Below are 27,170 nucleotides of genomic sequence, written 5' to 3'. Positions count from 1 at the left end.
ACCTCCACGGGCCTTGCTTAAATAGTTAACCTGCTATAAGGGCACTACTGCAGTCTACACCCTCTGCATGTATACATGAGTCTGCATAATTCTATACATCATTGATTCAGATGTCATATATTCTTACTTGCTAGGACAAACTTTGATGTATTATTCCAAACCTGTGTTGATATGCGGTGGGCCACAAGGCTCAAACGAGAGGTAAAAAAAATCAATGGGGAAGGAGAGAGAGATCAGGAGTCTACATAATTTACCTTGAGTTTAGCTTTCCTCCTGCATGAATCTACAGTCTATCTCACCTCAGTGGAAAAACAGGTTGTTTTATTCATGACGCAAATGCTCAGCTAAGCAGCTCACCCTGGAGCAGAGGTTGGAGCTCCGGTACCTTCTCAAGCCTTTCACCCTGGAACGGGGCTAAGGTTTGCGTCGCTGGGAGAGCACGCTGGGAGGGGATTGCATAATGTTCACAAGCGCGTGGAGCGGCTGTCTCTTTTCCTTTACATCACTATAACCCTTTGGTCTGTTGGGGCGGCGCCTGCGTGCGTGGTCGCGCTGAGCTTTCACATGGAATCTATTTTTGTGCTCCCATTTCGGCTGAGATACTCTTAGAATCGTCATGTCTGCGTTGCACTTAAAGGCACACTACATAAGACCATTTCGTGATGCATTAGACTAGACCTGCTAAAATATTCTGAATGAACATCTGAATGGAAGAGGGCAGTGAATGGAAGATGCCGCTGTGGTGTAACGGTGACTAGAATAACACACATTAACACAGTATTAGAATGGCGATTTGTGGGGTCACATTTAGATTTGACTGTTCAGCAAGCTTGATGCTATGCATTTAAATGTTTCATGTGATAATACAACTAGGTGATGCCCGGAGACCTTCTAGATAATTCACGAGAGAATGGGATTCACATAGTTCACGTGTTATTTATGTAATGTTAGTGTTATACATATTATGAAGAATGTAGTGCGACTGTGTATGCTGAGCAGCTCTGAATTGAAACGTCCTTAAATTCCCAGAGCCTGTGTACTGTACGTTAAATTGTTATTAACCGATACAAATAGTACACTATTTTTGGTAGCGCATATATTTTATGCACTTCCCAGAATTTTATGCACTTCCCAGAATTTTATGCACTTCCCAGAATGTCAGGCCTAGTAAGCACTAGACCCAGATCTATGTGTGTGGATCAGGGTAGTTTAGTATTTAGAAACCATTAGGAGAATGTGAAGTGAATGCTCCTTGTCTGTGGTTTGTTCCACATGAGAAGTGATGCGTTTTGCTAGGCTCAGAGGTTGAGTCAGATCAAACGCACCCCAGGGAGTTTCAGGAAACACTCTCCAAATAAACACAGAACAAAAACCAGAGAGGAGATATCATTAAGCCATATGCCTTAAAATATACACCCACACACACACACACACACACACACACACACACACACACACACACACCATCAAAGCACGCGTGCAGCAAACATGTAATACAACTATACACCCGATTAGCTAATCAGACACATGAAACAAATGCACACATTTTCACTACCATAATACTGAGTCAAAGAAGGACACACATGAACACAAATACACGCAAAGATGGATTCAAACGCATAATAATTCATTATATTTTTATGTAACCTCAAAGGGCTTTACTTTGTGGGGGAATTCGCCTCATCCACCACCAATGAAATTAGCAAATAAATACTAGTATTTTCTTTCACTCTCTTTCTACATGCGTACACATACTCTCATAACACACACCTATTCACAGTATCGCATACGTGTACTGTAGATTAGCTCTAGTCCCCACAACAGAAACCGCTCTCTCTTTAACTGAGTGATTCTGTGAGCCACAGAACAAGGTTAATGGAAATTTCCAAAGCACAGTGCATCCTGGGGGCTGTCACTCAGCCCTGCATCTGTGATGAGGTCTAAAGGTGAGAGGGCTTCAATTGGCCGTCACACTATGAGGCACAAACAAGCCCCTTCAGAGAAAGAGAGGCGCAACATGGAAGGCATTTGAGGTTGTCGATTTTAGTGTCTCTACTAAATGCACAATGTTGTTGGTGAATTCAGTTTTACAGTCCTGACAGTAAGCCAGAATGTCTTTTTCCAACTTTCCAAGCTTTTGAAAGTCAAACTCCAAACCCCTTGCTCATACCTTTTCTGCATTCTGGGTTCCATACTACAAGTTTGTTTTGTATCGCCATATGAGGGGAAAGGCTTCTCAGATCCATTGCAGAACAAAGGAGTATGTATTGTGATTTGATTATGTAAAAAAAAAAAAAAGAATTAGCATGTTTTAACATATTAAAACAAACATTAGAGGGACACCATTTTTTTTTAGATGCATAATCCAGACTTCCCTGTTTTGATGTGACACCCTGAATGGTTGTGAACAGATGGATGTTGTTTTTTCCCTTGCATCCAAAGATAAATAATATTCATTAGCAGGACAGGGCTGCCAAATGGCACGCTGACAGCACTGTAGAGCAGGGCTGGGCCCCCCTCTGACAGCAAGAGCCCAGGAGAGATTGCCAGTGACCTGAACCGGCAGGGAGTAGGCCATCTTTCACATAATGTGACAGCAAAAGTGGATCACAGCGTCTGCTTTAGAAACTTTACAAGGCCCCGGTCCCGAGTCAAATCCACATTAATTAGTTTTTTTATACATTTGGCCCAGTGGTTTTTCCAAGCTCACTGTTTGGTTTATTAGCCATAATCACTATAGTAGCTCTCTCAGCCTCTCATACCTAAGGGGAAGTGACCTGTGAGCAGGAGAACTTCCAACTTGTCTTTCTTTGTCTTTCCAAAGGCGAGCATCTACATAGGTGACCACCTCCTCGACAGGCCAACACAGTTTGGTCTTTCATCATGGAGTTCCATGCTGCTGAACGTGATTCTCTCAGAGTCTCGTGGAATGTGGCCAAGCTCACAGCAGTGATGTAGAGTACAATCGTGGTCTCTATTTGGGTAAAAACAACAGTTGTGTGTCATCCCTGTCTGGGCATATCAATTATTTGTCATGGGGAGCGCTGTGCTGGGGTTAGAGCCAGGTCAGTCACATGCGCCAGAGCAGAGACCATTTAGATGGCACAGCCATATGGGTCTCCTAACTCACCCGTGCTGCTGCAGTTGCCATGCCAATGTTATTGCACACCAGGCTCGGTGCTTAATAAACTGAAAAACGGCTTGTGGGTGGCGAGCTGGAAAAGGGCTTTGACATTATATGAGCAATTACTGCCACGTAGGTGACTGTCAGTCTCCACACTTACACTCAACGCCCTCCCATTCCTCCATGTCACACAGTCCCGGCTTCCATCGCCATTTTAATAAGACTTTAATCCATAATGGCAAAACGGTACTTGAATATGGGCTGAACCTGTCAGCTTAGAGGGCTTTATTGTCTGGGCTGGTGTGTCCGCTCTCTGGGTGACGATGCCGCAGCACCCGTACAGAGCCGTTCGTAGGTAGGCCTGATTTATCAAAGACGGTCTCTCCCAGTCTCCCCAGTAGAATCTCAATGGGAATTACATCAAATACAACAGGTTTGACAAGCCCAGGCTCAAGGAGGCTTTCATAGGGCTCAGCTTAATATAAATTGATTTTTTTTTTGTCATAAGGATTGCCGAGTAAACCTAATATATCTTCGGTGTGCCCAGTGAGAGGGAGAAAGAGAGCGAGGGTGATGCGTATCAAATTCTCAGCAAGGATCCCTCCATAATTACATAGCGAAGAATCCAATCCCCACCGTTTTCAATTTCTGTGAAGTGATTGTGTCTGTACCTCCACTGTTACATTCATATCCCCAAACCAAGTTCAATAAGTCTGCCTTTTTCATGCTACCTGGAAATGTAAAATGAGAGGAAATGAAGTGTGCTTTTAAATGCCAACCTTGAGAAAGTACAATCAAAAACGTGGCTCACACTTGGCTATCTGCGCGCGATGTGTAGCACGTCACTGCCGATAGCTCATGAGATAGCGTTGTCTTAGTGCCTTGTCAAGCTCATTTTAAACAACACACTAGTAACACACGTACAGTGATGCGAGTTTAGTATGTGTCAATTCAAGTCATTATCCCTTTTGATTTAAACGTGCACGCAATAATGCTGAGCAACAACAGAGTGCATTTTATTTGGTGTTCGTCTGTTGTGTGCACACTCATGGGTACATTCATGTGTATGTATAGGATTGTCTATGTATACTGAACAAAATATTAACACAACATATAACAATTTCAAAGATTTGACTGAGTTGCAGTTCATATATAAAGAAATCAATCAATTGAAATAAATTCATTAAGCCCTAATCTATGGATTTCTGTTCTGAGGGCAAAATATTAGGAAGGTGTTCCTAGAGTGGAGTGGCATATACAAAATGCGTGCTAGACATGCTGTGAAGGCTCATGGCCAGTCCCGGTGGGGCTGTGTAACCTTGAGCTGGTTAGCTTAGGTCAGTGGACAGAAGGGCTCAGCAGGGCCTAACACTGAATCACTGGAGACATATTGAGAGGAGGGATGGGAGTGGGAGTGGGAGTGGAGGGATGGGAGAGGAGGGATGGGAGAGGAGGGATGGGAGAGGAGGAGTGGGAGTGGAGGGATGGGAGTGGAGGGATGGGAGTGGAGGGATGGGAGTGGAGGGATGGGAGAGGAGGGATGGGGGTGGGAGAGGTGGGAGAGGAGGGATGGGAGTGGAGGGATGGGAGAGGAGGGATGGGGGTGGGAGAGGTGGGAGAGGAGGGATGGGAGTGGGAGAGGAGGGAGTGGGAGAGGAGAGATGGGAGTGGGAGGGATGGGAGTGGGAGAGGAGAGATGGGAGAGGAGGAGTGGGAGAGGAGGGGTGGGAGAGGAGGGGTGTGAGTGGAGTGGGAGAGGAGGGATGGGAGAGGGAGAGGAGGAGTGGGAGAGGAGGAGTGGGAGAAGGAGGAGGAGTGGGAGAGGAGGGATGAGAGTGGGACAGGAGGGGTGTGAGTGGAGGGATGGGAGTGGGAGAGGAGGGATGAGAGGAGGGATGGGAGAGGGAGTGGGAGAGGAGGGATGGGAGTGGGAGAGGGGTGTGAGTGGAGGAGTGGGAGAGGAGGGATGGGAGAGGGAGAGGAGGGATGGGAGAGGAGGATGGGAGTGGGAGAGGAGGGATGGGATGGCAGTGGGAGAGGAGAGATGGGAGTGGGAGAGATGGGATGGGAGTGGGAGAGGAGAGAGGGGATTGGAGTGGGAGAGGAGAGATGGGAGAGGAGGGATGGGAGTGGGAGAAGAGGGATGGGAGTGGGAGAGGAGGGATGGGGGTAGGAGGGATTGTTGTCTTCACAAGCTGTGTCAGAAAAGGACCAACACTGTAATTTTCCTCTGTGAAATTATTCAGTCTTAATTCATCATTTACATAGTGACTATTCTTTTGAAGTAGTGTTTTTTCAGGCTATTGACCATGTATTGGAGTACATTCACAGTTCAATTGCTTTGGGGAGATAGGCCTATGTGTATATTTCAGTTACTTGCATTTTGCTTTCCGGATGCTTGGAGTGTTCCACTGTGTGAAATGCAATCTGTATGCAAAGGACACGTGTTAGTACCCAGCGTTTGGGTAGACACGGTGCAGTGTGCTTTTAATTTGGGAAAATCTCAAATGAAGCAGAGATTAAACTCATTTATATTTGCAGTCTGGGAGTGGCACTCCTGACTAAGCTTGTTTTACAATTGGGCTTTTACTAGTTGAGATGCACATTTCTCATGCTGAGACACAAGCTACTGTTGAGTTTTTTCTTATTTTTTCTTTCAGGGGCAATTTATTGTACTCATTCTTTTCAACAACCTGATATGAGAGAGGAGTAGCTAGACAAGTTGTAGAAGAGCATTTATTCCAATTAGTGAGATCTTTTTGACAGCTGTTTCTGTTCTCAATGTATTACTGTTATTACTTTAGTAGTAGCACATGGAGAATGTGCCTGAGGAAGTAAATATTGACATTTCAGCTCTCCTTCAGGTACTGTATGTACTGCACTATTAAACAAGACCATCATTACACCTAAAAGAAAACAAATAAGGAACAAAGACACCATCTATCTCTTCCTCTGCAAACAATACACGTCTTCCTCTAACCCCGGTCAAAATGTTAATTATTTTGTTTGTGTTTATATTGCCCTACCAAGCAAAAAGCCAGTAAGTAACTGCTCATAGCGTGGAACTGAGAAAATGTGCTTCTTTTTTTTTTTTACCTTGGTTTCACAGTAACCTAGTGCAGTTACTGCTAATATGACTCCCATTTTCTCCAAAACACAATACAGTAGAGGCAGGATACTTCTCCACATGATTAAGCATGTATTTAATGTAGCAAAAATGACTAACTAATTTTCGACCAAATTAGCAGTTACTGCCTTTTTGCTTGGTAGAGCAGTATACAGTATGTGTCCGTTCACATTTACTGAGCATTGAGGTGGCCTTATGAGAGACTGTTAGTGTCTCCCGGCTGTAGTGTTGTCAGTGTGTTGTCCCTCCATCTGCTCTGGCCCGGGTTACCTCAGGGGCTGGGGGGCCCATGGCCCAGCACCTAGGGCCCAGAGCCAGATGCCAGCAGGCACGAACATGAGGCGCTAATTGAAGCTTGACCGGTCTTATCCAGGTTTTTTTCCTGAGACATAACAAGATCTCTGCAACACCTTTTAAGACGTTCCAGTACATTCTGCTGTCCAATCGAAGCTTTGCTTTAAACCTAATTACCCGCCAGGTAGGTATAGTGGTGAGCTGGAGAGAGAGAAGATATTTTCTGCATTATTTTATTTGCATCTTCATTTCTTATTTTCTTTATTTCTTTCTCTCCTCAAACGATTCCTTTGTGTTTTGGAGCAGAATGCTAATGAGAGATTTCCATTTCAGTGTTTTGGAAGCCGCTGCTCACAATTAATCAGAAGAGATTTCTGTGAACCTCTCTCTCCCCCGTCCCCCGTCCCGGATTCCTCTGATTAATGATAATGAGGGTGTTGAGAAAAACCTGCTCTTTCCGCCCAAACAAAATGGCTTCCAGCCTTCTCTTCTCTGCCTGCATCAGGCTTCCTGCCGGGCCATCTAACGGAGCATTGCCTCTGATGAACAGCCCTCCTGCGAATCACAATATGTTATTTTCAAATGGCTCAGGGATTTTAGTCGTTTAACTCCAGTGATATGATTCACTCTGTTTACAAATCACTTATCTCTGAATACATCTCCCGGGACTCAGCGGAGGGAGGCGGAAATCCAATTGCTGCGAATGGAAGAGAAAATGAGCATGATCATTAGATCAACGTCATTCGATCCTCAAAGATGACTCCTGGAAAGATTCACGGGTGTATGACAGGCTGTTGTTGCATATGCATACCTTTCACCTTGTTCATAGTTAGGAGCTTTATTCATGTAACTTAATTCTGAAGCAAAGGCACTGCTTCTCTGATGCATCTGTGACAACGTTTACATGCATACCAATATCCTGTTATTATTCAGGATACAGAAGTATTCTGTTTTTGAGCTGACTCATATTAACATCATATCCCGTTTAGAATAACCCAAAAAAGCTTGTTATCCCGGTTATGTGACACCAGAATAAGATGCCTGGGATATGCTGATCTTAGACGGGATACTGTAAAGTGATTTCATCTGATTGTCAAACAAATCACCTCAAAAGTAGGCTACCTGCGCAGTTTGAGACACCATAATAATTCCATAATAATTTATTTTTCTTATACTCCGTACTGGGCCGTGTAGCATACTGGCTACTTTCACTCTTTCAATTAAACAAGTTTCTGCTTATAATTTCCGACATTTGGTAGGCCATTTGTTTGTCAACTGTAGTTAGTTATAGGCAGCTTCTCTTCTGTCATAACTTGTTGCCCTAGAAGACTAAATAAAGTCGTGCTCACCAGAATGTCTTACACTGATAGAATGCATCCGTTTAATCTTGTTAACACCGGTAATGTTGTCTGTTTCATTAAGGGACCTTTTAATGAAGGAAATTAAAAGCTGAGGAAAACAATTAAACACGTTTCTGATAAGACTTCAAGTTCGTCTTGGGCGCATATTTTATGTGGTTGAAATAGTCTGCTTGCATAACAGCGTCAAAGATAACACGTTACGCGCGCATTCACGTTTTCTCAAGAGATGCTGAAAGAAAGAAATCAGATTTCTCCACTCCTGTTGCCGAGACAAAATTAACATTTGTTGTATAATATTACTGCAAGAATTGCATCATTCTGCAGGAGTTAATATTATATTACTCTACATGTGAGAGGTTATAGGCCCTACGGTCAGTGTCCATATTTCAGTTAATATTCCATTTAACCCATATGAACCAATTAGGAATATTCTGTTTATTCAGATATACTCGTTAGCAGGATATCAAAGGTGCATGTAAACAGGTTATTCCAAAATAAGACCTTAAGTGGGATATGAGCTACTATCCGGAATACAGTGCACATTTGGTCACTGATACTCCTGATTTTACTATGGCCAATCCAACTCTTACCAAATCAGTAGTTTATAACCACTATAAGATTACCACTGTTCAAACTTCTGTAATGACAGGTTACGGTGAGGTATGGTTCACCTCTCTTCCCTCATCACTCTTTTGTTCCCTCAAACCCCTTTATCTCCTATTCAAAGCTTTCCTTTACAAGTGGAGCAATTTTCACTGCAATGTATTATTCAAGATAACAATTCAGTATATTATTGTGATTTTGTTATATACTATGAACTGAAATTGTATTTTTCCCTGTAATGTGAGCGTTCACTTCTCGCTCTCTCTGTGTTCCAGGGTCCCATTGATAATGACACGGTGGTCCATGTAGCCCTGATTGCTGAGAGCCAGAGGTAGGTGATGGGAAAGATGAATAGGACACTGTGTGAGGTAGCTATGTGTCTCTGAGATGAGAGAATTGTGTGTGTGTGTGAGAGAGAGTTTGTGGTAGTTCGTAAAGCTGGCTGTTTTTCTCCCTCTCTCCTTCACTCGTCTGTGTTTTTTTGTTGTTGCACTGCACATTATTAAGCGCTTGGCCATTGCACGGTCTTCATCTGTTAGCACCCTCATTTAACTTTGGAGTCAGAGAGGGAGGTTAAGGTGGTCGGCTGGCCAGCTGAAGCCTGTTAACCTATCCTGCTGTTCCAATCAGACGGCAGGTCTTCCTCAGCAGCTAACCACTCGTATTTCACCCTGCTAACTTCCTCCTAGCCTTTACCTATTGCTGCGTTTGTTTCAGAGAATTTTTCAAGGTGTAGCTTGTACAAAACCCTATCACTTGAATCATTAGCCCCTTACTGAACTGTCTCTCTGGCTAGGACGTGTAGACAAACTCTGTGTGACTTTTCAGCTGCAGTAGAGTTGACCGTCCTCAGCCTGACCCTATTGTCCAGTGGCGGAGGCCCAATTCACACCAATGTGTTTAGGGACCAGGTTGTCAGGGAACAGATTCAGCTGACCTGGTCAGCCAATTAGTAGCCTAGCCTGAGAGCAGCCGAACCCCACTCTGCCTCTCAACACTTCAGTTTTTTCCAGGAGGAGGGCAGGTTGAGACAACCTCTGTAAACTCCCGTCCTCCACATCAACTCACATTTGAACCTTTCCACATGGACAATCCTTCTTCTGTTCTCCCTGACTGGTGTTTTAGTGCAGTTTTGACCATAAAATCACTATATTCACTACAACACTTTTAGTAGTCTATCCTCCTTGTTTGCTGTGTGTCTGTTTGGTAATAAATGTGCATCCGGTACATGTCTCCTACTGGTCATTTACATCCTCTAACCGGCACCTCTATCGGAGTCCGCCACCAGTTGGTGGTGCTCTTTTTCATAGCTAATATTCTTTTGGCCACCCAGACTGTTGGGCTTCCTAAACAGTCCCAGCTGTGTAGCCTAACAGTGTGTTGTGTTGTGTTGCAGATTGCAGGTGTTCCTGAACACATATGGCATCCAGACTCAAACACCCCAACAGGTGGAGCCCATTCAGATCTGGGCCCAGAAGGAGCTGGTCAATGTGAGTTATACCACAGAATGAAATAGGAGTGCTGTTCATCACTATGGGTAACACCACAACCTGACCGAGGCCATTAAATGCTCACTGCAAGGAGAGAAGATTGTGCGACGTTCACGTACATTTTTCTGAACGTTTTAGAAAACGTACATGATTTTAGAAAGCAATAAACTAATCAGTCAATCAGTCAATTTACCTAGATGTCCAAGGCCGTCTATCAAGATGTCAGCCGAGCATATGGGCTTAGTCAATTCATCTGACTGTCAATCTTTGCAGACACGATCTATTTAGCTATCCCTCTTGGTTGCTCAATCAGTCAGAGTGAGGCTGGAGATCGGCCAACGGGATTGACCAGTTGACCTGTCCAATATGTCATTTTGGCAAGCAGCGTATTCTTCTTGTGGGATGTCTATAGTATCCAGTGCATCAAGTCTAAAAGTATTACTGTATTGGTGTAATGCGTATAGAAACGACCACTGCCTTTCCTAATATATTAATACATCTTAGAGAGGTCTGCCTCTGCTCTTCCTCCCTGTTGTTGGGCATGTAGTTATGCAGCAATGGATTGGGTGGGTGTCACGAGCCAGGGCGAGCAGCATACTAAATATTAAATCCCATTTGAATCTGTTAAAGGCTGGGGCACCGCTCTGCATTGCGTCGCTCGCTTCATCTCTCTCTGCCGTTCGATTGTGTTTCCAACAGCTGCTTGACGACAGGAGAGCGGCAATTACATCCAGCAGCATGTTATTTATCTCAACCCAGGTGGTACAGCAACAGCGCTGCCAAAATAGCTTCCATTTGCCTTGGTGACGCCTCCCCAACCCATCTGCATGTCGTTTGACCCATCTCCCAGCGATCATGTCTATAAAAGCCAACGATTGTTCCACCAGTTGTTGGTGCCAAGTGTAACTTGGTCCAAAAAAACTTTAGATTTTAACATTGTCATAAAACAAAACACATTTTCCTATCTCATGAGGTTAAATGAAAAAGTACTGTAGTAAGTGCCTATTAGGTGCCAAATAAACGGGGTTGACGATATCTTCTTAAACCTTAAAATGAGGGACAGACGTAAATTAATACCTAATCACATGAAATACACTGCTCAAAAAAATAAAGGGAACACTAAAATAACACATCCTAGATCTGAATGAATGAAATAATCTTATTAAATACTTTTTTCTTTACATAGTTGAATGTGCTGACAACAAAATCACACAAAAATAATCAATGGAAATCCAATTTATCAACCCATGGAGGTCTGGATTTGGAGTCACACTTAAAATGAAAGTGGAAAACCACACTACAGGCTGATCCAACTTTGATGTAATGCCCTTAAAACAAGTCAAAATGAGGCTCAGTAGTGTGTGTGGTCTCCACGTGCCTGTATGACCTCCCTACAACGCCTGGGCATGCTCCTGATGAGGTGGCGGATGGTCTCCTGAGGGATCTCCTCCCAGACCTGCACTAAAGCATCCGCCAACTCCTGGACAGTCTGTGGTGCAACGTGGCATTGGTGGATGGAGTGAGACATGATGTCCCAGATGTGCTCAATTGGATTCAGGTCTGGGGAACGGGCGGGCCAGTCCATAGCATCAATGCCTTCCTCTTGCAGGAACTGCTGACACACTCCAGCCACATGAGGTCTAGCATTGTCTTGCATTAGGAGGAACCCAGGGCCAACCGCACCAGCATATGGTCTCACAAGGGGTCTGAGGATCTCATCTCGGTACCTAATGGCAGTCAGGCTACCTCTGGTGAGCACATGGAGGGCTGTGCGGCCCCCCAAAGAAATGCCACCCCACACCATGACTGACCCACCGCCAAACCGGTCATGCTGGAGGATGTTGCAGGCAGCAGAACATTCTCCACGGCGTCTCCAGACTCTGTCACGTCTGTCACATGTGCTCAGTGTGAACCTCCTTTCATCTGTGAAGAGCACAGGGCGCCAGTGGCGAATTTGCCAATCTTGGTGTTCTCTGGCAAATGCCAAACGTCCTGCACGGTGTTGGGCTGTAAGCACAACCCCCACCTGTGGACGTCGAGCCCTCATACTACCCTCATGGAGTCTGTTTCTGACCATTTGAGCAGACACATGCACATTTGTGGCCTGCTGGAGGTCATTTTGCAGGGCTCTGGCAGTGCTCCTCCTGCTCCTCCTTGCACAAAGGTGGAGGTAGCGGTCCTGCTGCTGGGTTGTTGCCCTCCTACGGCCTCCTCCACGTCTCCTGATGTACTGGCCTGTCTCCTGGTAGCGCCTCCATGCTCTGGACACTACGCTGACAGACACAGCAAACCTTCTTGCCACAGCTCGCATTGATGTGCAATCCTGGATGAGCTGCACTACCAGAGCCACTTGTGTGGGTTGTAGACTCCGTCTCATGCTACCACTAGAGTGAAAGCACCGCCAGCATTCAAAAGTGACCAAAATATCAGCCAGGAAGCATAGGAACTGAGAAGTGGTCTGTGGTTACCACCTGCAGAACCACTCCTTTATTGGGGGTGTCTTGCTAATTGCCTATAATTTCCACCTGTTGTCTATTCCATTTGCACAACAGCATGTGAAATGTATTGTCAATCAGTGTTGCTTCCTAAGTGGACAGTTTGATTTCACAGAAGTGTGATTGACTTGGAGTTACATTGTGTTGTTTAAGTGTTCCCTTTATTTTTTTGAGCAGTATATATTATAATCTTCATATTTTTTATTTAACTAGGCAAGTCAGTTAAGAACAAATTCTTATTTACAATGACGGCCTACCCCAGTCAAACCCGGACGACGCTGGGCCGATTGTGCCCCGCCTGATGTGATACAGCCTGGATTCGAACCTGGGACTGTAGTGACGCCTCTTGCAGTGCCTTAGACCACTGCGCGACTCGGGAGATATGACTTTGTCAAAGCAACAAAATAACTAGGGCTTTCTAATGATGGTGAAACTGATGGATGATGGAAAATGTTCCTAGAGGTGACAGGATTGAATGGAGGGACATGCCGATATGCTGAATTTTGGCACTTTAGCGAGCCTTTATTCCATTCAAAATACAATTAGAATTCTCCATGTGGTCTATATTAAAGTGTACTTCATTTAATATAATAGGATTTTAAAATTCAAAATTGGTGCGCAATTTCAACTTTTAAATAGCAAAGGGACGCAAAAGGCCCCCCTTTTCGTGGAACGACCCAGATGTCTAGGAGAGAGGAGAGCAGGTTTTCGATTGATGAACAGAGACACTGCGACACTAAAGCCTTCTGTTACAACTGTCATTCTCTTACAACAGGCCTCATATCACCCAACCTAATGACACGCTCAGAATGTAGCCATCTTGATGGCATTAACAGCAATCACATTAGCAGTTTGGTTGCTTTTGATTGTGGTCTAAATGGGAGAACTTTGTGATGTGAGCCGTGTGCTGTGTTCATTGGTATTCTTCAGGCAGGGACAGGGAGCCGTGGGTGCAGACAAAGGTTCCCACAACGTCTCTCCTCAAACAGGCCACATGGCCAGGGGCGCTGGGAATTTGTGATGCGACTTAATTCTGAACTCTGCTTTTAAAAAAAAATATTATCATAATATTCTGTTAATTGCTTGATTCTCCTATTATCTTTCGTACTTTCCACCCATGTATAAATTGTTTCCAACTCATTTGAAGATGGGAAAAGCAGGAGGAGTGGCAGAGCTCCATCTAGTGGTAGGATGTACACATTGCTCTTTGGTAAGACTGGTGATTGCTTTGTATTGAAGCTTGTTAGCTACATTTCCTGCAGCGCCACTGAAGTATACAGTCAGTGTTATTGCCCAGGAGCCTCTGATTGGATTGATTAGGAGGAATAATTGCCATGCATGGTGTGGAAAGATAAGGGCTGAGTTCATCCCATCATCTCGTAAAGGGGACAGTATGACACAGAGGTCACAGGGACTGCAGTGTGCCTCCTCACATGCATGGATCAGGTGTTGTAAAATCAATGCCCCTTATCCGCATTGTGGCTGGACAACAATATTCCTCATCACTCGGGCATACAGGTTGTTACCTCTTTTCTCTCCGTTTCAGCGTCTTCAGGGCATAGACACTCTGTGACCTTGTACCAGTACATAGTGAAAATGGAATTCAAATATATTTAAAATACCATTAGCCAAGGAAATATTACACCAAGACCATACCAGGTAGAAGTGAAAGAATGGGGAGCAGTGAGAGCCGATCCTGACTGACGGAGCCTACTAACTGAGCTACTTGGTGTTGCTTTACAGTAAGGACCTGCAGGGGACCTTTCTACCGCTGCCTTCTGACAACTCTCCATGAAACCCACCTGCACCATGGCACTAAACAGAACCATAGGGTTGTTAGGCTCCACAACAGAGCCGTCGTAGGCAGGCTCTGCAGGGGCCGTTAACTACTGGCACGTCTCATAACTTCAGAGGGAGGTCATTTTAGATTATGGATCGCAACAAAAGAAAAATCATTGGGGATATGAGGGAGGATTGATCTTTTTAGAGGTGCAATAAAAATAGACAACTTTCCCTGCCTGGCATTTTAAAATGACTCCCATTATGATCTCTCATATCTGGCTGAGTATGTTGTCAGATCTGAAGGCTAGATATGTGTAAGAGAGGAAAGGGAGGTAGCTAGCGATATGATAGCAGTTCTCTATGGATCTGTGACTTGCCTGAGGGAATAGAAGGAGGGTAAATCTATTTTGTGGTCTGTTAGTCAGTTGTAATGTAAATGGCATTGGTCAATAGGCCATAGGTCTAAGATTTGATGTGTAATTTGAAAAATGAAACTGAAATAGGTATGCATTTCTCTTTCTCCTCCAGGCGTACCGCTTCCTGGCCATCAATAAGAAGCTGGGGCTGAGTGGGCGTCCGGAAAGGCCAGTGGGCTGCATGGGGACTTGCAAGGTGAGTGTGCACCACTCAATGCTACCACATACTCCGAGGTCCTGGGCATACCACCACCTCCTCACTGATGAACATAAACCAGCACTTCTCAGTGTGCAACCACAGCTCAGAAACGGAATAATATTAATTTACATGTACAGATATAATGCACATAGATATTATACATATTTTTGCCTTACTCTTAACATTGAACAAAGTACTGCTGCCACGCAATCCATGATGGAAATATGTGTCATTCAATTTCGTAATCCACTTTGATATTGTGAGCTGCTGTCATTAAACTGTTGTTGGTATTCCTTCTAGTTGTCCCCAGTAAAGGTCATCTAAATAAGTTTCCACAGCTGAATACAATTTTAGTATTTTTTATTGCCAAATGAATCAATCACAGTTCCAAACCTATTACTAAGACAATTTTTGAATGGAAGATTTATGTGTTCTGATGGAATAGGGCGTCCTGCCACAGGACATTATAATAATCTCTTTGTTTGTGTGCGTGGTAGTGCTTGTGTTTTAGAAACGAACAGGAAGAGCGAGTGTGCCTGTGCATATTTTGTGTTTGTTTGTTTGTAGAGGAGACGTGGTGTGTTAGTTTTAGGAAGTATCTGTGCTCGCAGGACTGTAACGTCTATGCGTTCTAGCTTCTGTGTATTCCTTCCTCGAGATCGATGGGTTGTTTTATGTCCTGTCCAGAGTAATGTATATGTCGGTACCTCCGAGCCATCCATCTTGGCCTGCAGGATCAGGTAATGCAACGTGTCTGCTCCACTCACCACAGATTTATCGGATCCTGGGGAAGACTGTGGTGTGCTACCCAATCGTCTTTGATCTCAGTGACTTCTACTTATCCCAGGATGTCATGCTGCTGATTGATGACATCAAGGTGAGCTAGGGTGAACTCACCTCATAAACACTTCTGTTTAGACATTCGTCTGGTTTAATCCTTGTTCTGGGTAATGCACACTCCCCACATTGTGTCCCTAACTGTATGTCTGTTTGGTCAATGCAAGTTTAATGTGGTACATATCTTTGTATGTAGAATGCACTGCAGTTCATCAAGCATAGCTGGAAAATGAAAGGTCGCCCACTCTTCCTGGTCCTCATCAGAGAGGACAACATCAAGTGAGATCGACTTTTGTATTTCCTTCTGTACTGTAATTGTTGCTGCTTTAGAGTGTATTGGAATCCAGCACAGGAGGTGTACCTGTATTTGCCAATAAGAGTTTTGTTATTGTCATTTATATCACTTTAGCTTGGGTGTTGTGTTGATCTTTATCCAAAGAGCACCTTTTTAAATGCAATAAAATCGCTTACCATCCCACAGTAGAGGTTGTTCTATTGGAGTCTGTGGAATAGCATAAAAAAACGCTCAATACTCATTAGGTTAATATGGAGAAAATGATAACAGTAGAATATCCTTCAGGGGGAGCCGTTTCAACCCAGTCCTGGACATGTTGGCGTCGTTCAAGAAGGGGAGTGTCGGTGGGGTCAAAGTTCACGTGGACAGGCTTCAGGTTCTCAACACTTTTACTTGTTTCAGTCCACTCAAACTTCTTTGAGGCATTGTGATATCTACCCTCACAATACTATTGGCAGTTCTCCTTTCCTTTGGAAATGCATTTAGAAATAGTGAATATGTATGTTTGCAAATCCAAAGCCTTTTGAATTGCCTTCGCCGAGTTATATTTCCTACTGTTAAAATGACTTTCAGTGTCTCTAGAGAGTTCTTTAGATGTTGTGATGTGACGTCTTTTATGAAGGACACTCAATATTCCCCTCACACCTAACTCTAGGAGCAGACAAAGGGCTCCATCCCTTATAGTCAATCCCTTTTATCATCTCATTCTTCTGGGCACATAATTCCCCTTTGTACATGTAACTGGCTGTCCTCATATTGATGTGACTTCAGTCGGAATGTTTGAAATGACCTGAACTGTCCATATCCCATGTAAATGAGATTCCTTGATGTCACTATTAAATCGTCCTTCCAGACCCTGATATCAGGAGCTATTGTGGAGCAGTTGGACTTCCTTCGTGTCAACGAAGCAGAGTAAGAGCTTGTTCCTGTTGTTTCCGCCTTTGTGTTTTCTGACACTTTTTTATAGAGGAATCGGCGTGTAAAGGATTTAACTTGCCTGTAAACCTGAAAATACTCCTGTAACTTCCCCTGGTCTAGAATCCCAGAGTTTAAGAACTTTCAGGAGCTGGAGATGCCCAAGCACTCCAAGGTGAAGAGGCAAACGAGCACGCCCAATGCCTCAAACCTGGAGCAGCAGCCTGAGATCGACATCGAGGAGTGGAAACACAAATCCACCAACGAGATCATGCAGAAATTCTATGTGAGTCCAGGAGTACGGTGTCAATATTAGGACAGCTACAATCAAAAGGAGATGGGTGTTTTAATGTCAGGGCTCTAGATCTGACTCTAAACTGTCTTTATACCGCCATGGCATGACCTTTGACCTCTTTCTGTGTTTTTGTCTTACTCAGGACTGTGACTGCCTGGCCAGTCAAGCACAGCTTGCCAGTATTCTCATGAAGAAAGAGGGTCCTGACTTCTTTGCCAAGGATGGTAGGCACAGAAACAAAAACGCACATGCAAAATGCTGTTACTCTGTTAAAGTAACAGTCCAGTGAAAATCTCTTCTTACTAATATTCTGTTTGCTCATACCCAAATAAAGTTGTTGACTCGTCCTTTACTTGTCATTGTAGCCAAAACATAAATGAGAGAAAAACCTCTCAGTAAAACCCAATCTCAAACTTAGTTTTGAAACAAACCGTAAAAAAAAAACGCTTGAAATTTGATTGGATAATGACATCATCCTCTTTGGCAGAGACAGGCCCGTATGTGATTGGTCCAGCAGCTTTAAAAAAAAAAAAAAAAAATCCGGTGGGGAGAAGGATCCTTCTCAAGACTAGGGGAGACTCAGCTCAGGAGTGCACACTCACTGCACGCTAGCAAGCCAACAATCCACAGTTGCTTTTATTAAACGACTATCTCGCCAGTCACTTCTATTTCAAATTATGTGGTTTGTAAGAGTTGGCCTGCTGGCTGTTTAGAAGCAGTTATCTAACTAACGTGCTACGGTTTGCTATCGTGGCTAACTGGCTAGCCAACAAGAAAGCAAGTCAAAGCAAATCCTCCACACAACAACCGTCTCTCCATTCCCTTCTATTTTAAATCCTGCGGTTTGTAGCTAAACGTTTTATGTGAAGAGGAAACCCAGTTAGGTGTCATTGACTGATATACAGGTAACTGCCAAAATAAAGGAAACACCAACATAAAGCGTCTTAATAGGGTGTTGGGCCACCACAAGCCAGAAAAGCTTCAATGTACCTTGACATAGATTCTACAAGTGTCTGGAACTCTATTGAAGGGATGCAACACCACTCTTCCATTTGATGTTTTGTTGATTGTGGTGGAAAACGCTGTCTCGGGCACTGCTCCAGAATCTCCCAAAAGTGTTCAATTCGGTTGAGATTTGGTGACTGAGATCACTCTGTTGTTTCCTAACAGGCCAAGCAGAGGCACAGAGCAAATCTGCTTTTTAACATCCTAATTATAATGTTTTGGAAGGACATCTATTTAATTCATGTTGTAATTTATTGGAGGTAATATTTTATTTAAAAAAATTGTTAACATTGAACAGATATTTTAACACTATTCATCAGAGCCAGACTACCAGGCCAACTAGCCCCAGGGTGGGAATCAGTGCATCACTGTAAATGAAATGTCCGTAGCCTAATCCATTTAGCACCCCATGACTAACTGATTTAGTTTAGATCAGTGTCTCCTCTGTGTTAGAAATAATAAAAAGAACAAATGGGGTCAATTCAACCAAGGCATAGCCTATGCAGCTAGTGTCATGAATAGCAGTGTCTTGGCAAACACCGTTTTCAGACCCAATCATCCACAGTTTACATTGTTCTAGAATATATATACAATGATTTGCATTGCTCAGTTCACTTAGAGTTCTTTTAACTGTTTCCAGAGACCCTAATGGAAGACATGGAGAGACTCTACAGAAGAGCTGGGACCAGGAAGCTTTGGTCAGAGTTTCTTCTTTCCCTAGCATATCATTCCCTTTCATTTAACCTGAAAGAATAGTTTGTATTTTATTTCATGTGGCAGGTAATAGCCATCCATTTTGTACAGTACCTCTATGAAGAGCCTTCAACTTTTTTGCCTTTCAGATCATTTTACTATCGTTTCAAGATTGAAGTAACATTTTCTCTTGTTCTCTACTGAATTCCAAACTGTTGTAAACAATGATACATATTTCTATGGGTGTAGGCTGGCGGTGCGTTACGCTGCGGCCGTTATCATGAAGTTTGCCAGTTCTATAGCCCCTCATATCACCACACTGGTGGTCCATGGCAAGCAGGTAATGGCGTAGAGTTGATGTCTAGACTCTGTGTAGCATGTGTACTGTATTAGCTCAGCTAGCCAGTCAGTCACTGTGCACAGCGTGTACCATTTAACTGTGAGTGCTATGCTTCACTCATGCACTACTTCCCTTTGCAGCACTGTCAATTTCACGTTCCCATGCTCCGTCGGCCTTTTTGTTCTTGCCGTTGTTGTTGTTGTTGTTGTTGTGATGGTTTGGCTGTGTCAGGGGAGCACAATTTACAATAAGTAAAATAATAGATGGCTGGATGTGGTAAATGGGAGGTGAATGTTGTCGATACGATGAAAGTACACTTTTTTTTTTAGGAAATCTGGGTTTTACTAAAACCTACAACCCAGCTGAAGTTTAAAACACTTTTCTCCATTTTATTTTGACTTCTATTGAGACAGTTTTTTTAAAAGTTGACGTGTATGGCCAAGCAACCCCGTATGCTGCCATGTACACTCCCCTCCGTATCTATTTGGACAGTGAGGCTAGAACATTTCATTTGTCTCTGTACTGCAGAATTTTGGATGTGAGATCAATATGTGTCGTATGAGGCGACAGTACAGAATGTCACCTTTCATTTGTGGGTATTTTCTTACGTATCTGTTACAGTTTAGAAATGAAAGCGCTATGTACACTACATGACCAAAAGTATATGGACACCTGCTTGTCAAACATCTCATTCCAAAATCATGGGCATTAATATGGAGTTGGTCCCTCCTTTGCTGTTGTAACAGCCTCCACTCTTCTGGGAAGGCTTTCCACTAGATGTTGGAACATTGCTGTGGGGGCTTCCATTCAGCCACAAGAGCATTCGTGAGGTCGGGCACTGATGTTGGGTGATTAGGCCTGGCTTGCAGTCGGTGTTCCAATTTATCCCAACGGTGTTCGATGGAGTTGAGGTCAGGGCTCTGTGCAGGTCAGTTAAGTTCTTCCACACCGATCTCAACAAACCATTTCTGTATGGACCTCACTTTGTGCACGGGGGCATTGTCATGCTGAAATAGGAAAGGGCCTTCCCCAAACTGTTAGAATTACAGAATCGTCTATATGTTATAGTGTTAAGATTTCATTTCACTGGAACTAAGGGGCCTAGCCCGAACCATGAAAAACAGCCCCAGACCATTATTCCTCCTCCACCAAACTTTACAGTTGAGACTATGCATTGGGCCAAGTGGCGTTCTGCTGGCATCCGCCAAACCCAGATTCATCCACCGGACTGCCAGATGGTGGTGTGTGATACATCACTCCAGAGAACGCGATTCCTCTGCGCCAGAGTCCAGCCGACGCTTGGCATTGCACAGGGTGATCTTAGGCTTGTGTGCGGCTGCTCGGCCATGGAAACCCATTTCATGAAGCTCCTGACGAACAGTTCTTGTGCTGACGTTGCTTTCAGAGGCAGTTTGGGACTCGCTGGTGAGTGTTGCAACTGAGGACAGATGATTTTTATGCGCTTCAGCACCCGGCAGTCCCGTTCTGTGAGCTTGTGTGGCCTACAACTTTGCGGCTGAGCCGTTGTTGCTCCTAGACGTTTCCACTTCACAATAACAGCAGTCACAGTTGACCAGGGCAGCTCTAGCAGGGCTGAAATTTGACGAATTGACTTGTTGGAAAGGTGGCATTCTATGACGGTGCCATGTTGAAAGTCACTTAGCTCTTCAGTAAGGCCATTCTACTGCCAAGGTTTGTCTATGGAGATTGCATGGCTGTGCGCTTCATTTTATACACCTGTCAGCAATGGTGTGTGGCTGAAATAGCCGAATCCACTAATTTGAAGGGGTGTCCACATACTTTTGTGTATATATATAGTGTATCTAGTCCCCCCATTTTGAAGGTGTCATAAGTATTTGGACAAATTCACTTATAGTGTATTAAAGCAGTCAGAAGTTAAGTATATGGTCCCATATTCCTAGCACGCAAGTGAAAACGTTACAGATGCACAAATATCATACCTCTAACTTTCTCACTCGTCATTATTCACGATTCATTCAGGATTATCCGTAATCATGATAGCATCCATATTAATGTAGAAGTGTTCAGAAACATTATATTCTTAGTTAAAATAAAAGTGACTCCAAAATGACACAATACATTATTTACCATTCATTTACATTGGGCACAACCCCAAAGGACTGCAAATGCTTCCAACAACTTTGTAGAGTCACAAGCTTGATGTAATCATTGCATGCTAGGAAAATAGCGGCCAAATACTACACTTTTGACTACTTTAATACACCATAAGTGAATTTGTCCAAATGGGGGGACTAGATACATAAAGTGCTTTCATTTCTAAACGGTAAAAACTGATTTCTATGAAAATACCCTCAAATAAAAGGTGATATTCTGTACTGTCGCCTCATATAAAACATTTGATCTCATATCCAAAATGCTGGAGTATAGAGACACATTTTAGTTTTAGCTTACTGTCCAAATAAATGCGGAGGAGAGCCTATGTACCATAACTACAGCTAATGCCTGTTGCTTTTTCCTCACAGGAACACAGCGAGCAGGAGGAGACGCATTGCACAGTCACTCTAATGCAATCGTAAATTGGTGAACATTCAAATATGTCTGCCCCCCCACCCCCCCCAATAAAATATTTTTTAATCTAATAGTGAAAATGAATAGGTGGGAAACAATGGCAGGAGCCAGAGCTGAATTCATGCAGTGGAATCTTCCTTTGGTACCACTGCCTGTTCTGCTAGGCTAGGCTAGATGTCCCAGTGGTAATCACCCGCCATGCTAATAGCTTTCCATTCTATGGGGACAGCATCTTGTGTTTTGATCAGTCCGCCATTTAGTTATTTATACAAAAGTCCTTCTGTTGCAGGAAAGGAAGTTTGTAGATTTGTCTTTTACATGTGCAGAATTGCAATGATGATCATTTATTTGACAATCTGGAGATGAAATCCAGAGTTGATTTAGATTTGTTTTTCATTTGCTTAGCAATAATAATAAAAAAAATGGACCTGTAAAACAGCAGCGCAACAAGGCTCACTGGTGAACGTGAGCGGGGACATGCCACACACATGATTTTACAGCTTTGTTTTAGAACTTCATTACATGAATCGCACCTTCAGTAATGTGCCTCAACTCACGTTACAGCCCATCAGCCTTAAAGTCATGGTTATACTGTATGTATGGTTCTTATGGTAGAGAACACAGCAGACTACGTTGTTATTGCAGTCAGCCGTTATGAACTGTTCCTACTGTAGAGTTAACGTATTGACACATATAGTGTTGACCCTATTAAGGATCTCCTTGTGTTTTGTTCACCAGGGGAGTTGTACGAATCGCAGCCAGTGTGATAACTAAGCTAGTGGACAGCATTGCCCCAAGTATTACTAGTGTTTTAGTGCATGGGAAGCAGGTAAGTGGACATTTGAAAATGGGGGGACAATTGTTCAGTTGAACCATGTTTTTTTTTTTCTTCATTCTTTCTTTCCAAGTCAGATGCCTATTTTGAACACAATCTTTATGTTCACTGATTTATCAATGAGTTGGATGAGATTATGTCCATTTTGAAAGTATTAGGAACATTCAGTTGACAGTGAGCTCTGTGTGCTATTGTCCTATAGGAAATGCTTAGTGTTATTGCAGTTGCACGCTTCGTATTTCCCAGCTACCTCACTGTGCTTTAGCCCCGTAGCAAGGCTGCTATTGTGTTACGTAAAGTAACCTGGGTTTAACAGGCTCTTTGTATGCTGTAACCTGACCTATGACCTAATATACTGTAAGCTCCCCTTTCCATTGGATTTATATGAAGTGAGCTGCCTTGGCCAGTGTTTTATCATTCTACTTTTTTCTCTTCAATATTACACAGAGATAAGTTGCTTCCTAACAGTCCTCATTTCTGGCCTCATTTTCCCACCCAAGAGTTTTGGGGCGGTTCATTGCTATGAAGTACCTCAAGGTGTGAATCTGCATATAGATTGCATCGTAGAGGGGAAATTATTCTGGACAAGATGAGAAGGCTGATTTTTAAATGGAGTCAGGTGTCTGCTTACATGATCTACGTAGAATCTTCCTTGATTTTTGTATATGGGGACTCGAGTTTAGACGATATCTACTGTTGTTTGAATGTGTTAAGTAAGGTAGGACATGTTTAGATTACACTTAGTAGTAATAGAAGTGAGGTACAGATTTAAAAACTGTGATTTTGCCATCTAACTGGAGAACATTAGTCTGCAAGCATTAGTTTTAAGGTGCTATTTTTCAAAGGGATATTAAAGCATATCTTGTTTGGGCAGAATAATGATTACCCAGGTGTAATTTTCTTGTGGCCTTTATGCTTTGAAAATAAGAAATATTACAAGATACTCTTGGTTATTATCTTTTGTCCCTTTCATGTTCTACTATGTAGGGGGTTTTACAGTGGCAAGATGGATAGATAGTTTAAGTGAAGGGGACACGGAGACATCAGAATTTCTATATAATATTGCACCTTATCTGGTCAGTCAAAAAGCTTATAGGTAGAGTGATGTCACCCATAATAGAAAATAAAATATAATCCAAGTTTTTATTTGAACCTTTTTGACTATTTGCTCCTTGTTATCTATGATGTAAACACCTTTATCTTCCTGGTTCATCACTCTGTCCTCTTAGTAAAAGAATCCCCACAAAACAATAACAGAACTGCAGACATTTCTCTGATGCTGGCTGGGCTGTGCTCTGTTGCCAGGTAACGCTGGGACTGTTTGGGCATGAGGAGGAGGTGATCTCCAATCCCCTTTCACCTGGGGTCATCAAGGGCATCCTCTACAGCAAGTGCTACGGGGAGAGGGAGGCCGTGCTGCAGCAAGAGCTGGTCATCCACATCGGCTGGATCATCTCCAACACCCCCGAGCTGTTCAGCGGCATGCTCAAGATCCGCGTCGGGTACGAAAAGAGCCCGGGAGGAATAGAGCTAGGCAGGCTGTAGCCATGGCCATTCTGATCCTACAGCTGGGTGGTTGTTATTCTGTTTGTCTCTCAAGCTGTCTGTTTGAGGATAGCCATCTGTGGTTATGAGATGCATTGTTTTTGCTTCGTATTCCGCTGGTATTGATGTAGGTGGATCGTCCAGGCCATGAAGCATGAGTTGGAGATCCGAGCAGGAGACATGCCACCCCAGGACATTTACCAGATGTCCCCCAGCGATGTTAAACAGCTGCTGCTGGACGTTCTTCAGCCACAACAGCACGGCAGGTAAACACTCACAAGCACACACACACACACACACACATTTTTTTATCAATTTTATTAATTTACCTATTCATTACCCATACCAGGTCCTGGATCAACAGGCGTCAAATCGATGGTTCCCTCAACAGGACTCCCCATGGCTTCTACGACCGAGTGTGGCAGACTTTGGAGAGAACTTGTAATGGCATCGTAGTGGCAGGGATCCATCTCCCACAGGTAGTGTTGGTAATTGCAACAGTGACATAATAATCCTTCTTTGTTTACATCCTCAAACTCCACATTTAATCACATCTCTGAAGGACAACACTATAGGCCCCTTGACAGTGTTGAAATGCCCAAAAAGACTGCATATTTCACAGCAGTTGATTCAAAATGATGGTTTGAGTACAACAGATCTACATTGCATATAACCACTATTAAATAAATGTCTGTTTATTTGAGTATGTGAGTTAGTATTTTTGGTAGTAATTGATAATTGGGGTGTTCTTGCCTAAAGCATTACTGTTAAAATCTCCCACTTTCCTTCCATTGCAGCAACCTACTCTGTCTGACATGACCATGTATGAGATGAACTTTTCTCTGCTGGTGGAAGACACACTGAAGGACATTGTGCTGCCTGAGTACAGGCAGATAGTAGTAGAGGTAAGGGCCAATCAGATTTCACTGTAATTTACAGCTGCATGTTTTCCATACACTGCTATTGGTCAAACAGGATGCTTGATTGACTATCTCATCCACACATTTCATCTAACAACACTTCCGCTACACATTGGGTTAACAATACAAACATCCTAATTATACACACATTTTCTCATGGCTCTATTTTCTTACATGTCCTAATCTCCATGGTCGCAGCTGCTGATGGTGGTGTCTATAGTGTTGGAGAGAAACCCGGAGCTGGAGTTCTCGGAGAAGGTGGACCTGGATGTTCTGGTGAAGGAGGCCTTCCATGACTTCCAGAAGGACAGGAGTCTGGAGGGGACAAAGAAACAGGTAGGTGCTATGCTCTGCCCTACACTGTCCACTGGGCTCACAGGATCTGAGGTTGGGTCAGACCACCGTCACACAAGGTCCTTGGAGTTCATGTTGCATGCGAGCTTAGCTGTTGTACTTCCACAATGATGTACAGTACAAGTTATCTCCGCTAAGTAGAAGCAGACCTCATATTCGAGGTGAGGATACCTTGGGTGCTTTGGTGATACTTCTTCTGGTCAGTCTACTTAATTAACACTGAATGTTAAGGATGGAAATAATTGTCACTTGTTTACTTGTAATGCATATCATATATTTCCAATCTGAATAATTGTTCACTCTGCATGTCGTTGCTGAAAAGCAGTGCTTTGTTAAACAACTTTTGACAGTTTGCACTGTATATAACAGTACTGCTAGTTCACAATGAAAAAACATTGTTGTCCACAGGATGACATGGAGGAGTTCTATAAGACACCGCCGATGGGCAGGAGAGGCACCTCCAGTTACCTGACCAAGGCTGTGATGATTCAGCTGCTTCAGGGAGACGTGAAGCCCTCCAAGGATGACCCCTGCTCAGTCAGCTAAACAAAACCCATTCAGCAGAGTGGAGGAATCCACTGCTACTCTACTCAGCAGCACTGACTGTTGTTCCACCAGCAATACCCTCCTTGTTCTGTTAGCTTCGAGCTATTTATACAGGATGTGTCAGATCTGATCAACACCGTTATTACTGTTAATAACATTGAACTCTTACCCACCTGAAATCCTTGCATGTAGAATTTTACCTATAGCATTAGCATTGTGGGGCAGCCCACATTGTTGATTTGTAGTTAATCAACGGCATGGTATGTAAAAATAGAGTTGCATCCCAGTGCACACTTTTTTTTTGTCTAAGTCTTAGGATGTCCAGGTCTTTTTGAAAGCCCGATCGCTGTATTTTTGTGAATGTGGTCATGAGTTCCTTCACTCTATTAAAATGATATATTAAGTTGTTTATGTTGATGTGTTTACACATGGTTTGAGTGTGCCTATCCAGTCTAGTGAATCTGAATTGAACTTTTTCAATGTGTGTGACGTTGGCTGATGTGTTCCGTCACTCTATCAAGGGAATTTTGGAAGCTCAATACTAGTTTCAAAAAATAAACTTCAGGAACTTGTGACATTCTGTTGATTTATTTGCTTAGGTTCATCATGTTTGAATTTTGCGAAGCATTACCCTTACTATAGACAATTTGCCTTGTATCATTGAAAATAAGCTAAATGTGTAATAGGCATAATCACAACCTGGCGTAACATTTATTTTTATTTTGGCTGCAGTTGCAACAGAAATGTCACGATTATTCATGCGTGTCTATTTGTGCCTGGTGGTACTGTATGCGTATTGAATCTCACCACTAGTAACTCCCACTCATGTTAGCTTAGCTGCAGTCATACCAATCTCACTGCTGGAGCTGGAAAATAACACAATTTGACATAAAAAAGGAGGGTTAGACACTGAAAAAAGCAGAGGAATTATTTCTGCATAGGACTCGGTACATTATATTTACTTCAGAATCTGTTCTAAAGCTGCTCCATCACTTGGACTGGAGAATGGGATTGGTAGATCGAGAAAAGCTTAAAAAGGTCATGGTTGAGTTTTCTGAAGCGAGGAAGTTCATAAATATGGATGATATTCAAACCATGAGAAGTATGCTCATCATACAGTACATGTATGCTTTAGTTATTATTAGTTAG

General features: G+C 43.3%; 1 protein-coding gene across 3 annotated transcripts in view; it reads left to right on the top strand.

The window, feature by feature from the left end:
• phkb (phosphorylase kinase, beta) overlaps positions 1-26,596 on the top strand; it is a 58,869-nt gene extending 32,273 nt beyond the window's left edge. For 2 of the 3 annotated variants that reach the window (XM_014126506.2, XM_014126504.2), the window contains 17 exons: positions 8,785-8,840; positions 9,906-9,999; positions 14,805-14,888; positions 15,664-15,768; positions 15,925-16,007; positions 16,309-16,399; positions 16,877-16,935; positions 17,062-17,224; positions 17,376-17,457; positions 18,879-18,936; positions 19,181-19,271; positions 23,962-24,158; positions 24,333-24,467; positions 24,551-24,680; positions 24,999-25,106; positions 25,320-25,457; positions 25,884-26,596. In XM_014126506.2, the coding sequence (XP_013981981.2) occupies positions 8,785-8,840; positions 9,906-9,999; positions 14,805-14,888; positions 15,664-15,768; positions 15,925-16,007; positions 16,309-16,399; positions 16,877-16,935; positions 17,062-17,224; positions 17,376-17,457; positions 18,879-18,936; positions 19,181-19,271; positions 23,962-24,158; positions 24,333-24,467; positions 24,551-24,680; positions 24,999-25,106; positions 25,320-25,457; positions 25,884-26,021 (1,812 nt within the window). In that variant the 3' untranslated portion in view covers positions 26,022-26,596. Of the gene's footprint in view, positions 1-8,784; positions 8,841-9,905; positions 10,000-14,804; positions 14,889-15,663; positions 15,769-15,924; positions 16,008-16,308; positions 16,400-16,876; positions 16,936-17,061; positions 17,225-17,375; positions 17,458-18,878; positions 18,937-19,180; positions 19,272-22,559; positions 22,651-23,961; positions 24,159-24,332; positions 24,468-24,550; positions 24,681-24,998; positions 25,107-25,319; positions 25,458-25,883 lie in introns of all 3 variants that reach the window. The other variant, XM_014126505.2, reaches the window with a different exon arrangement.
• The last annotated feature ends 574 nt before the right edge of the window (positions 26,597-27,170 follow it).

Source organism: Salmo salar, chromosome ssa11, assembly GCF_905237065.1.
Source record: "Salmo salar chromosome ssa11, Ssal_v3.1, whole genome shotgun sequence".
Classification (NCBI taxonomy): Eukaryota; Metazoa; Chordata; class Actinopteri; order Salmoniformes; family Salmonidae; genus Salmo; species Salmo salar.
This window is presented reverse-complemented; position numbering and strand designations above follow the sequence as displayed.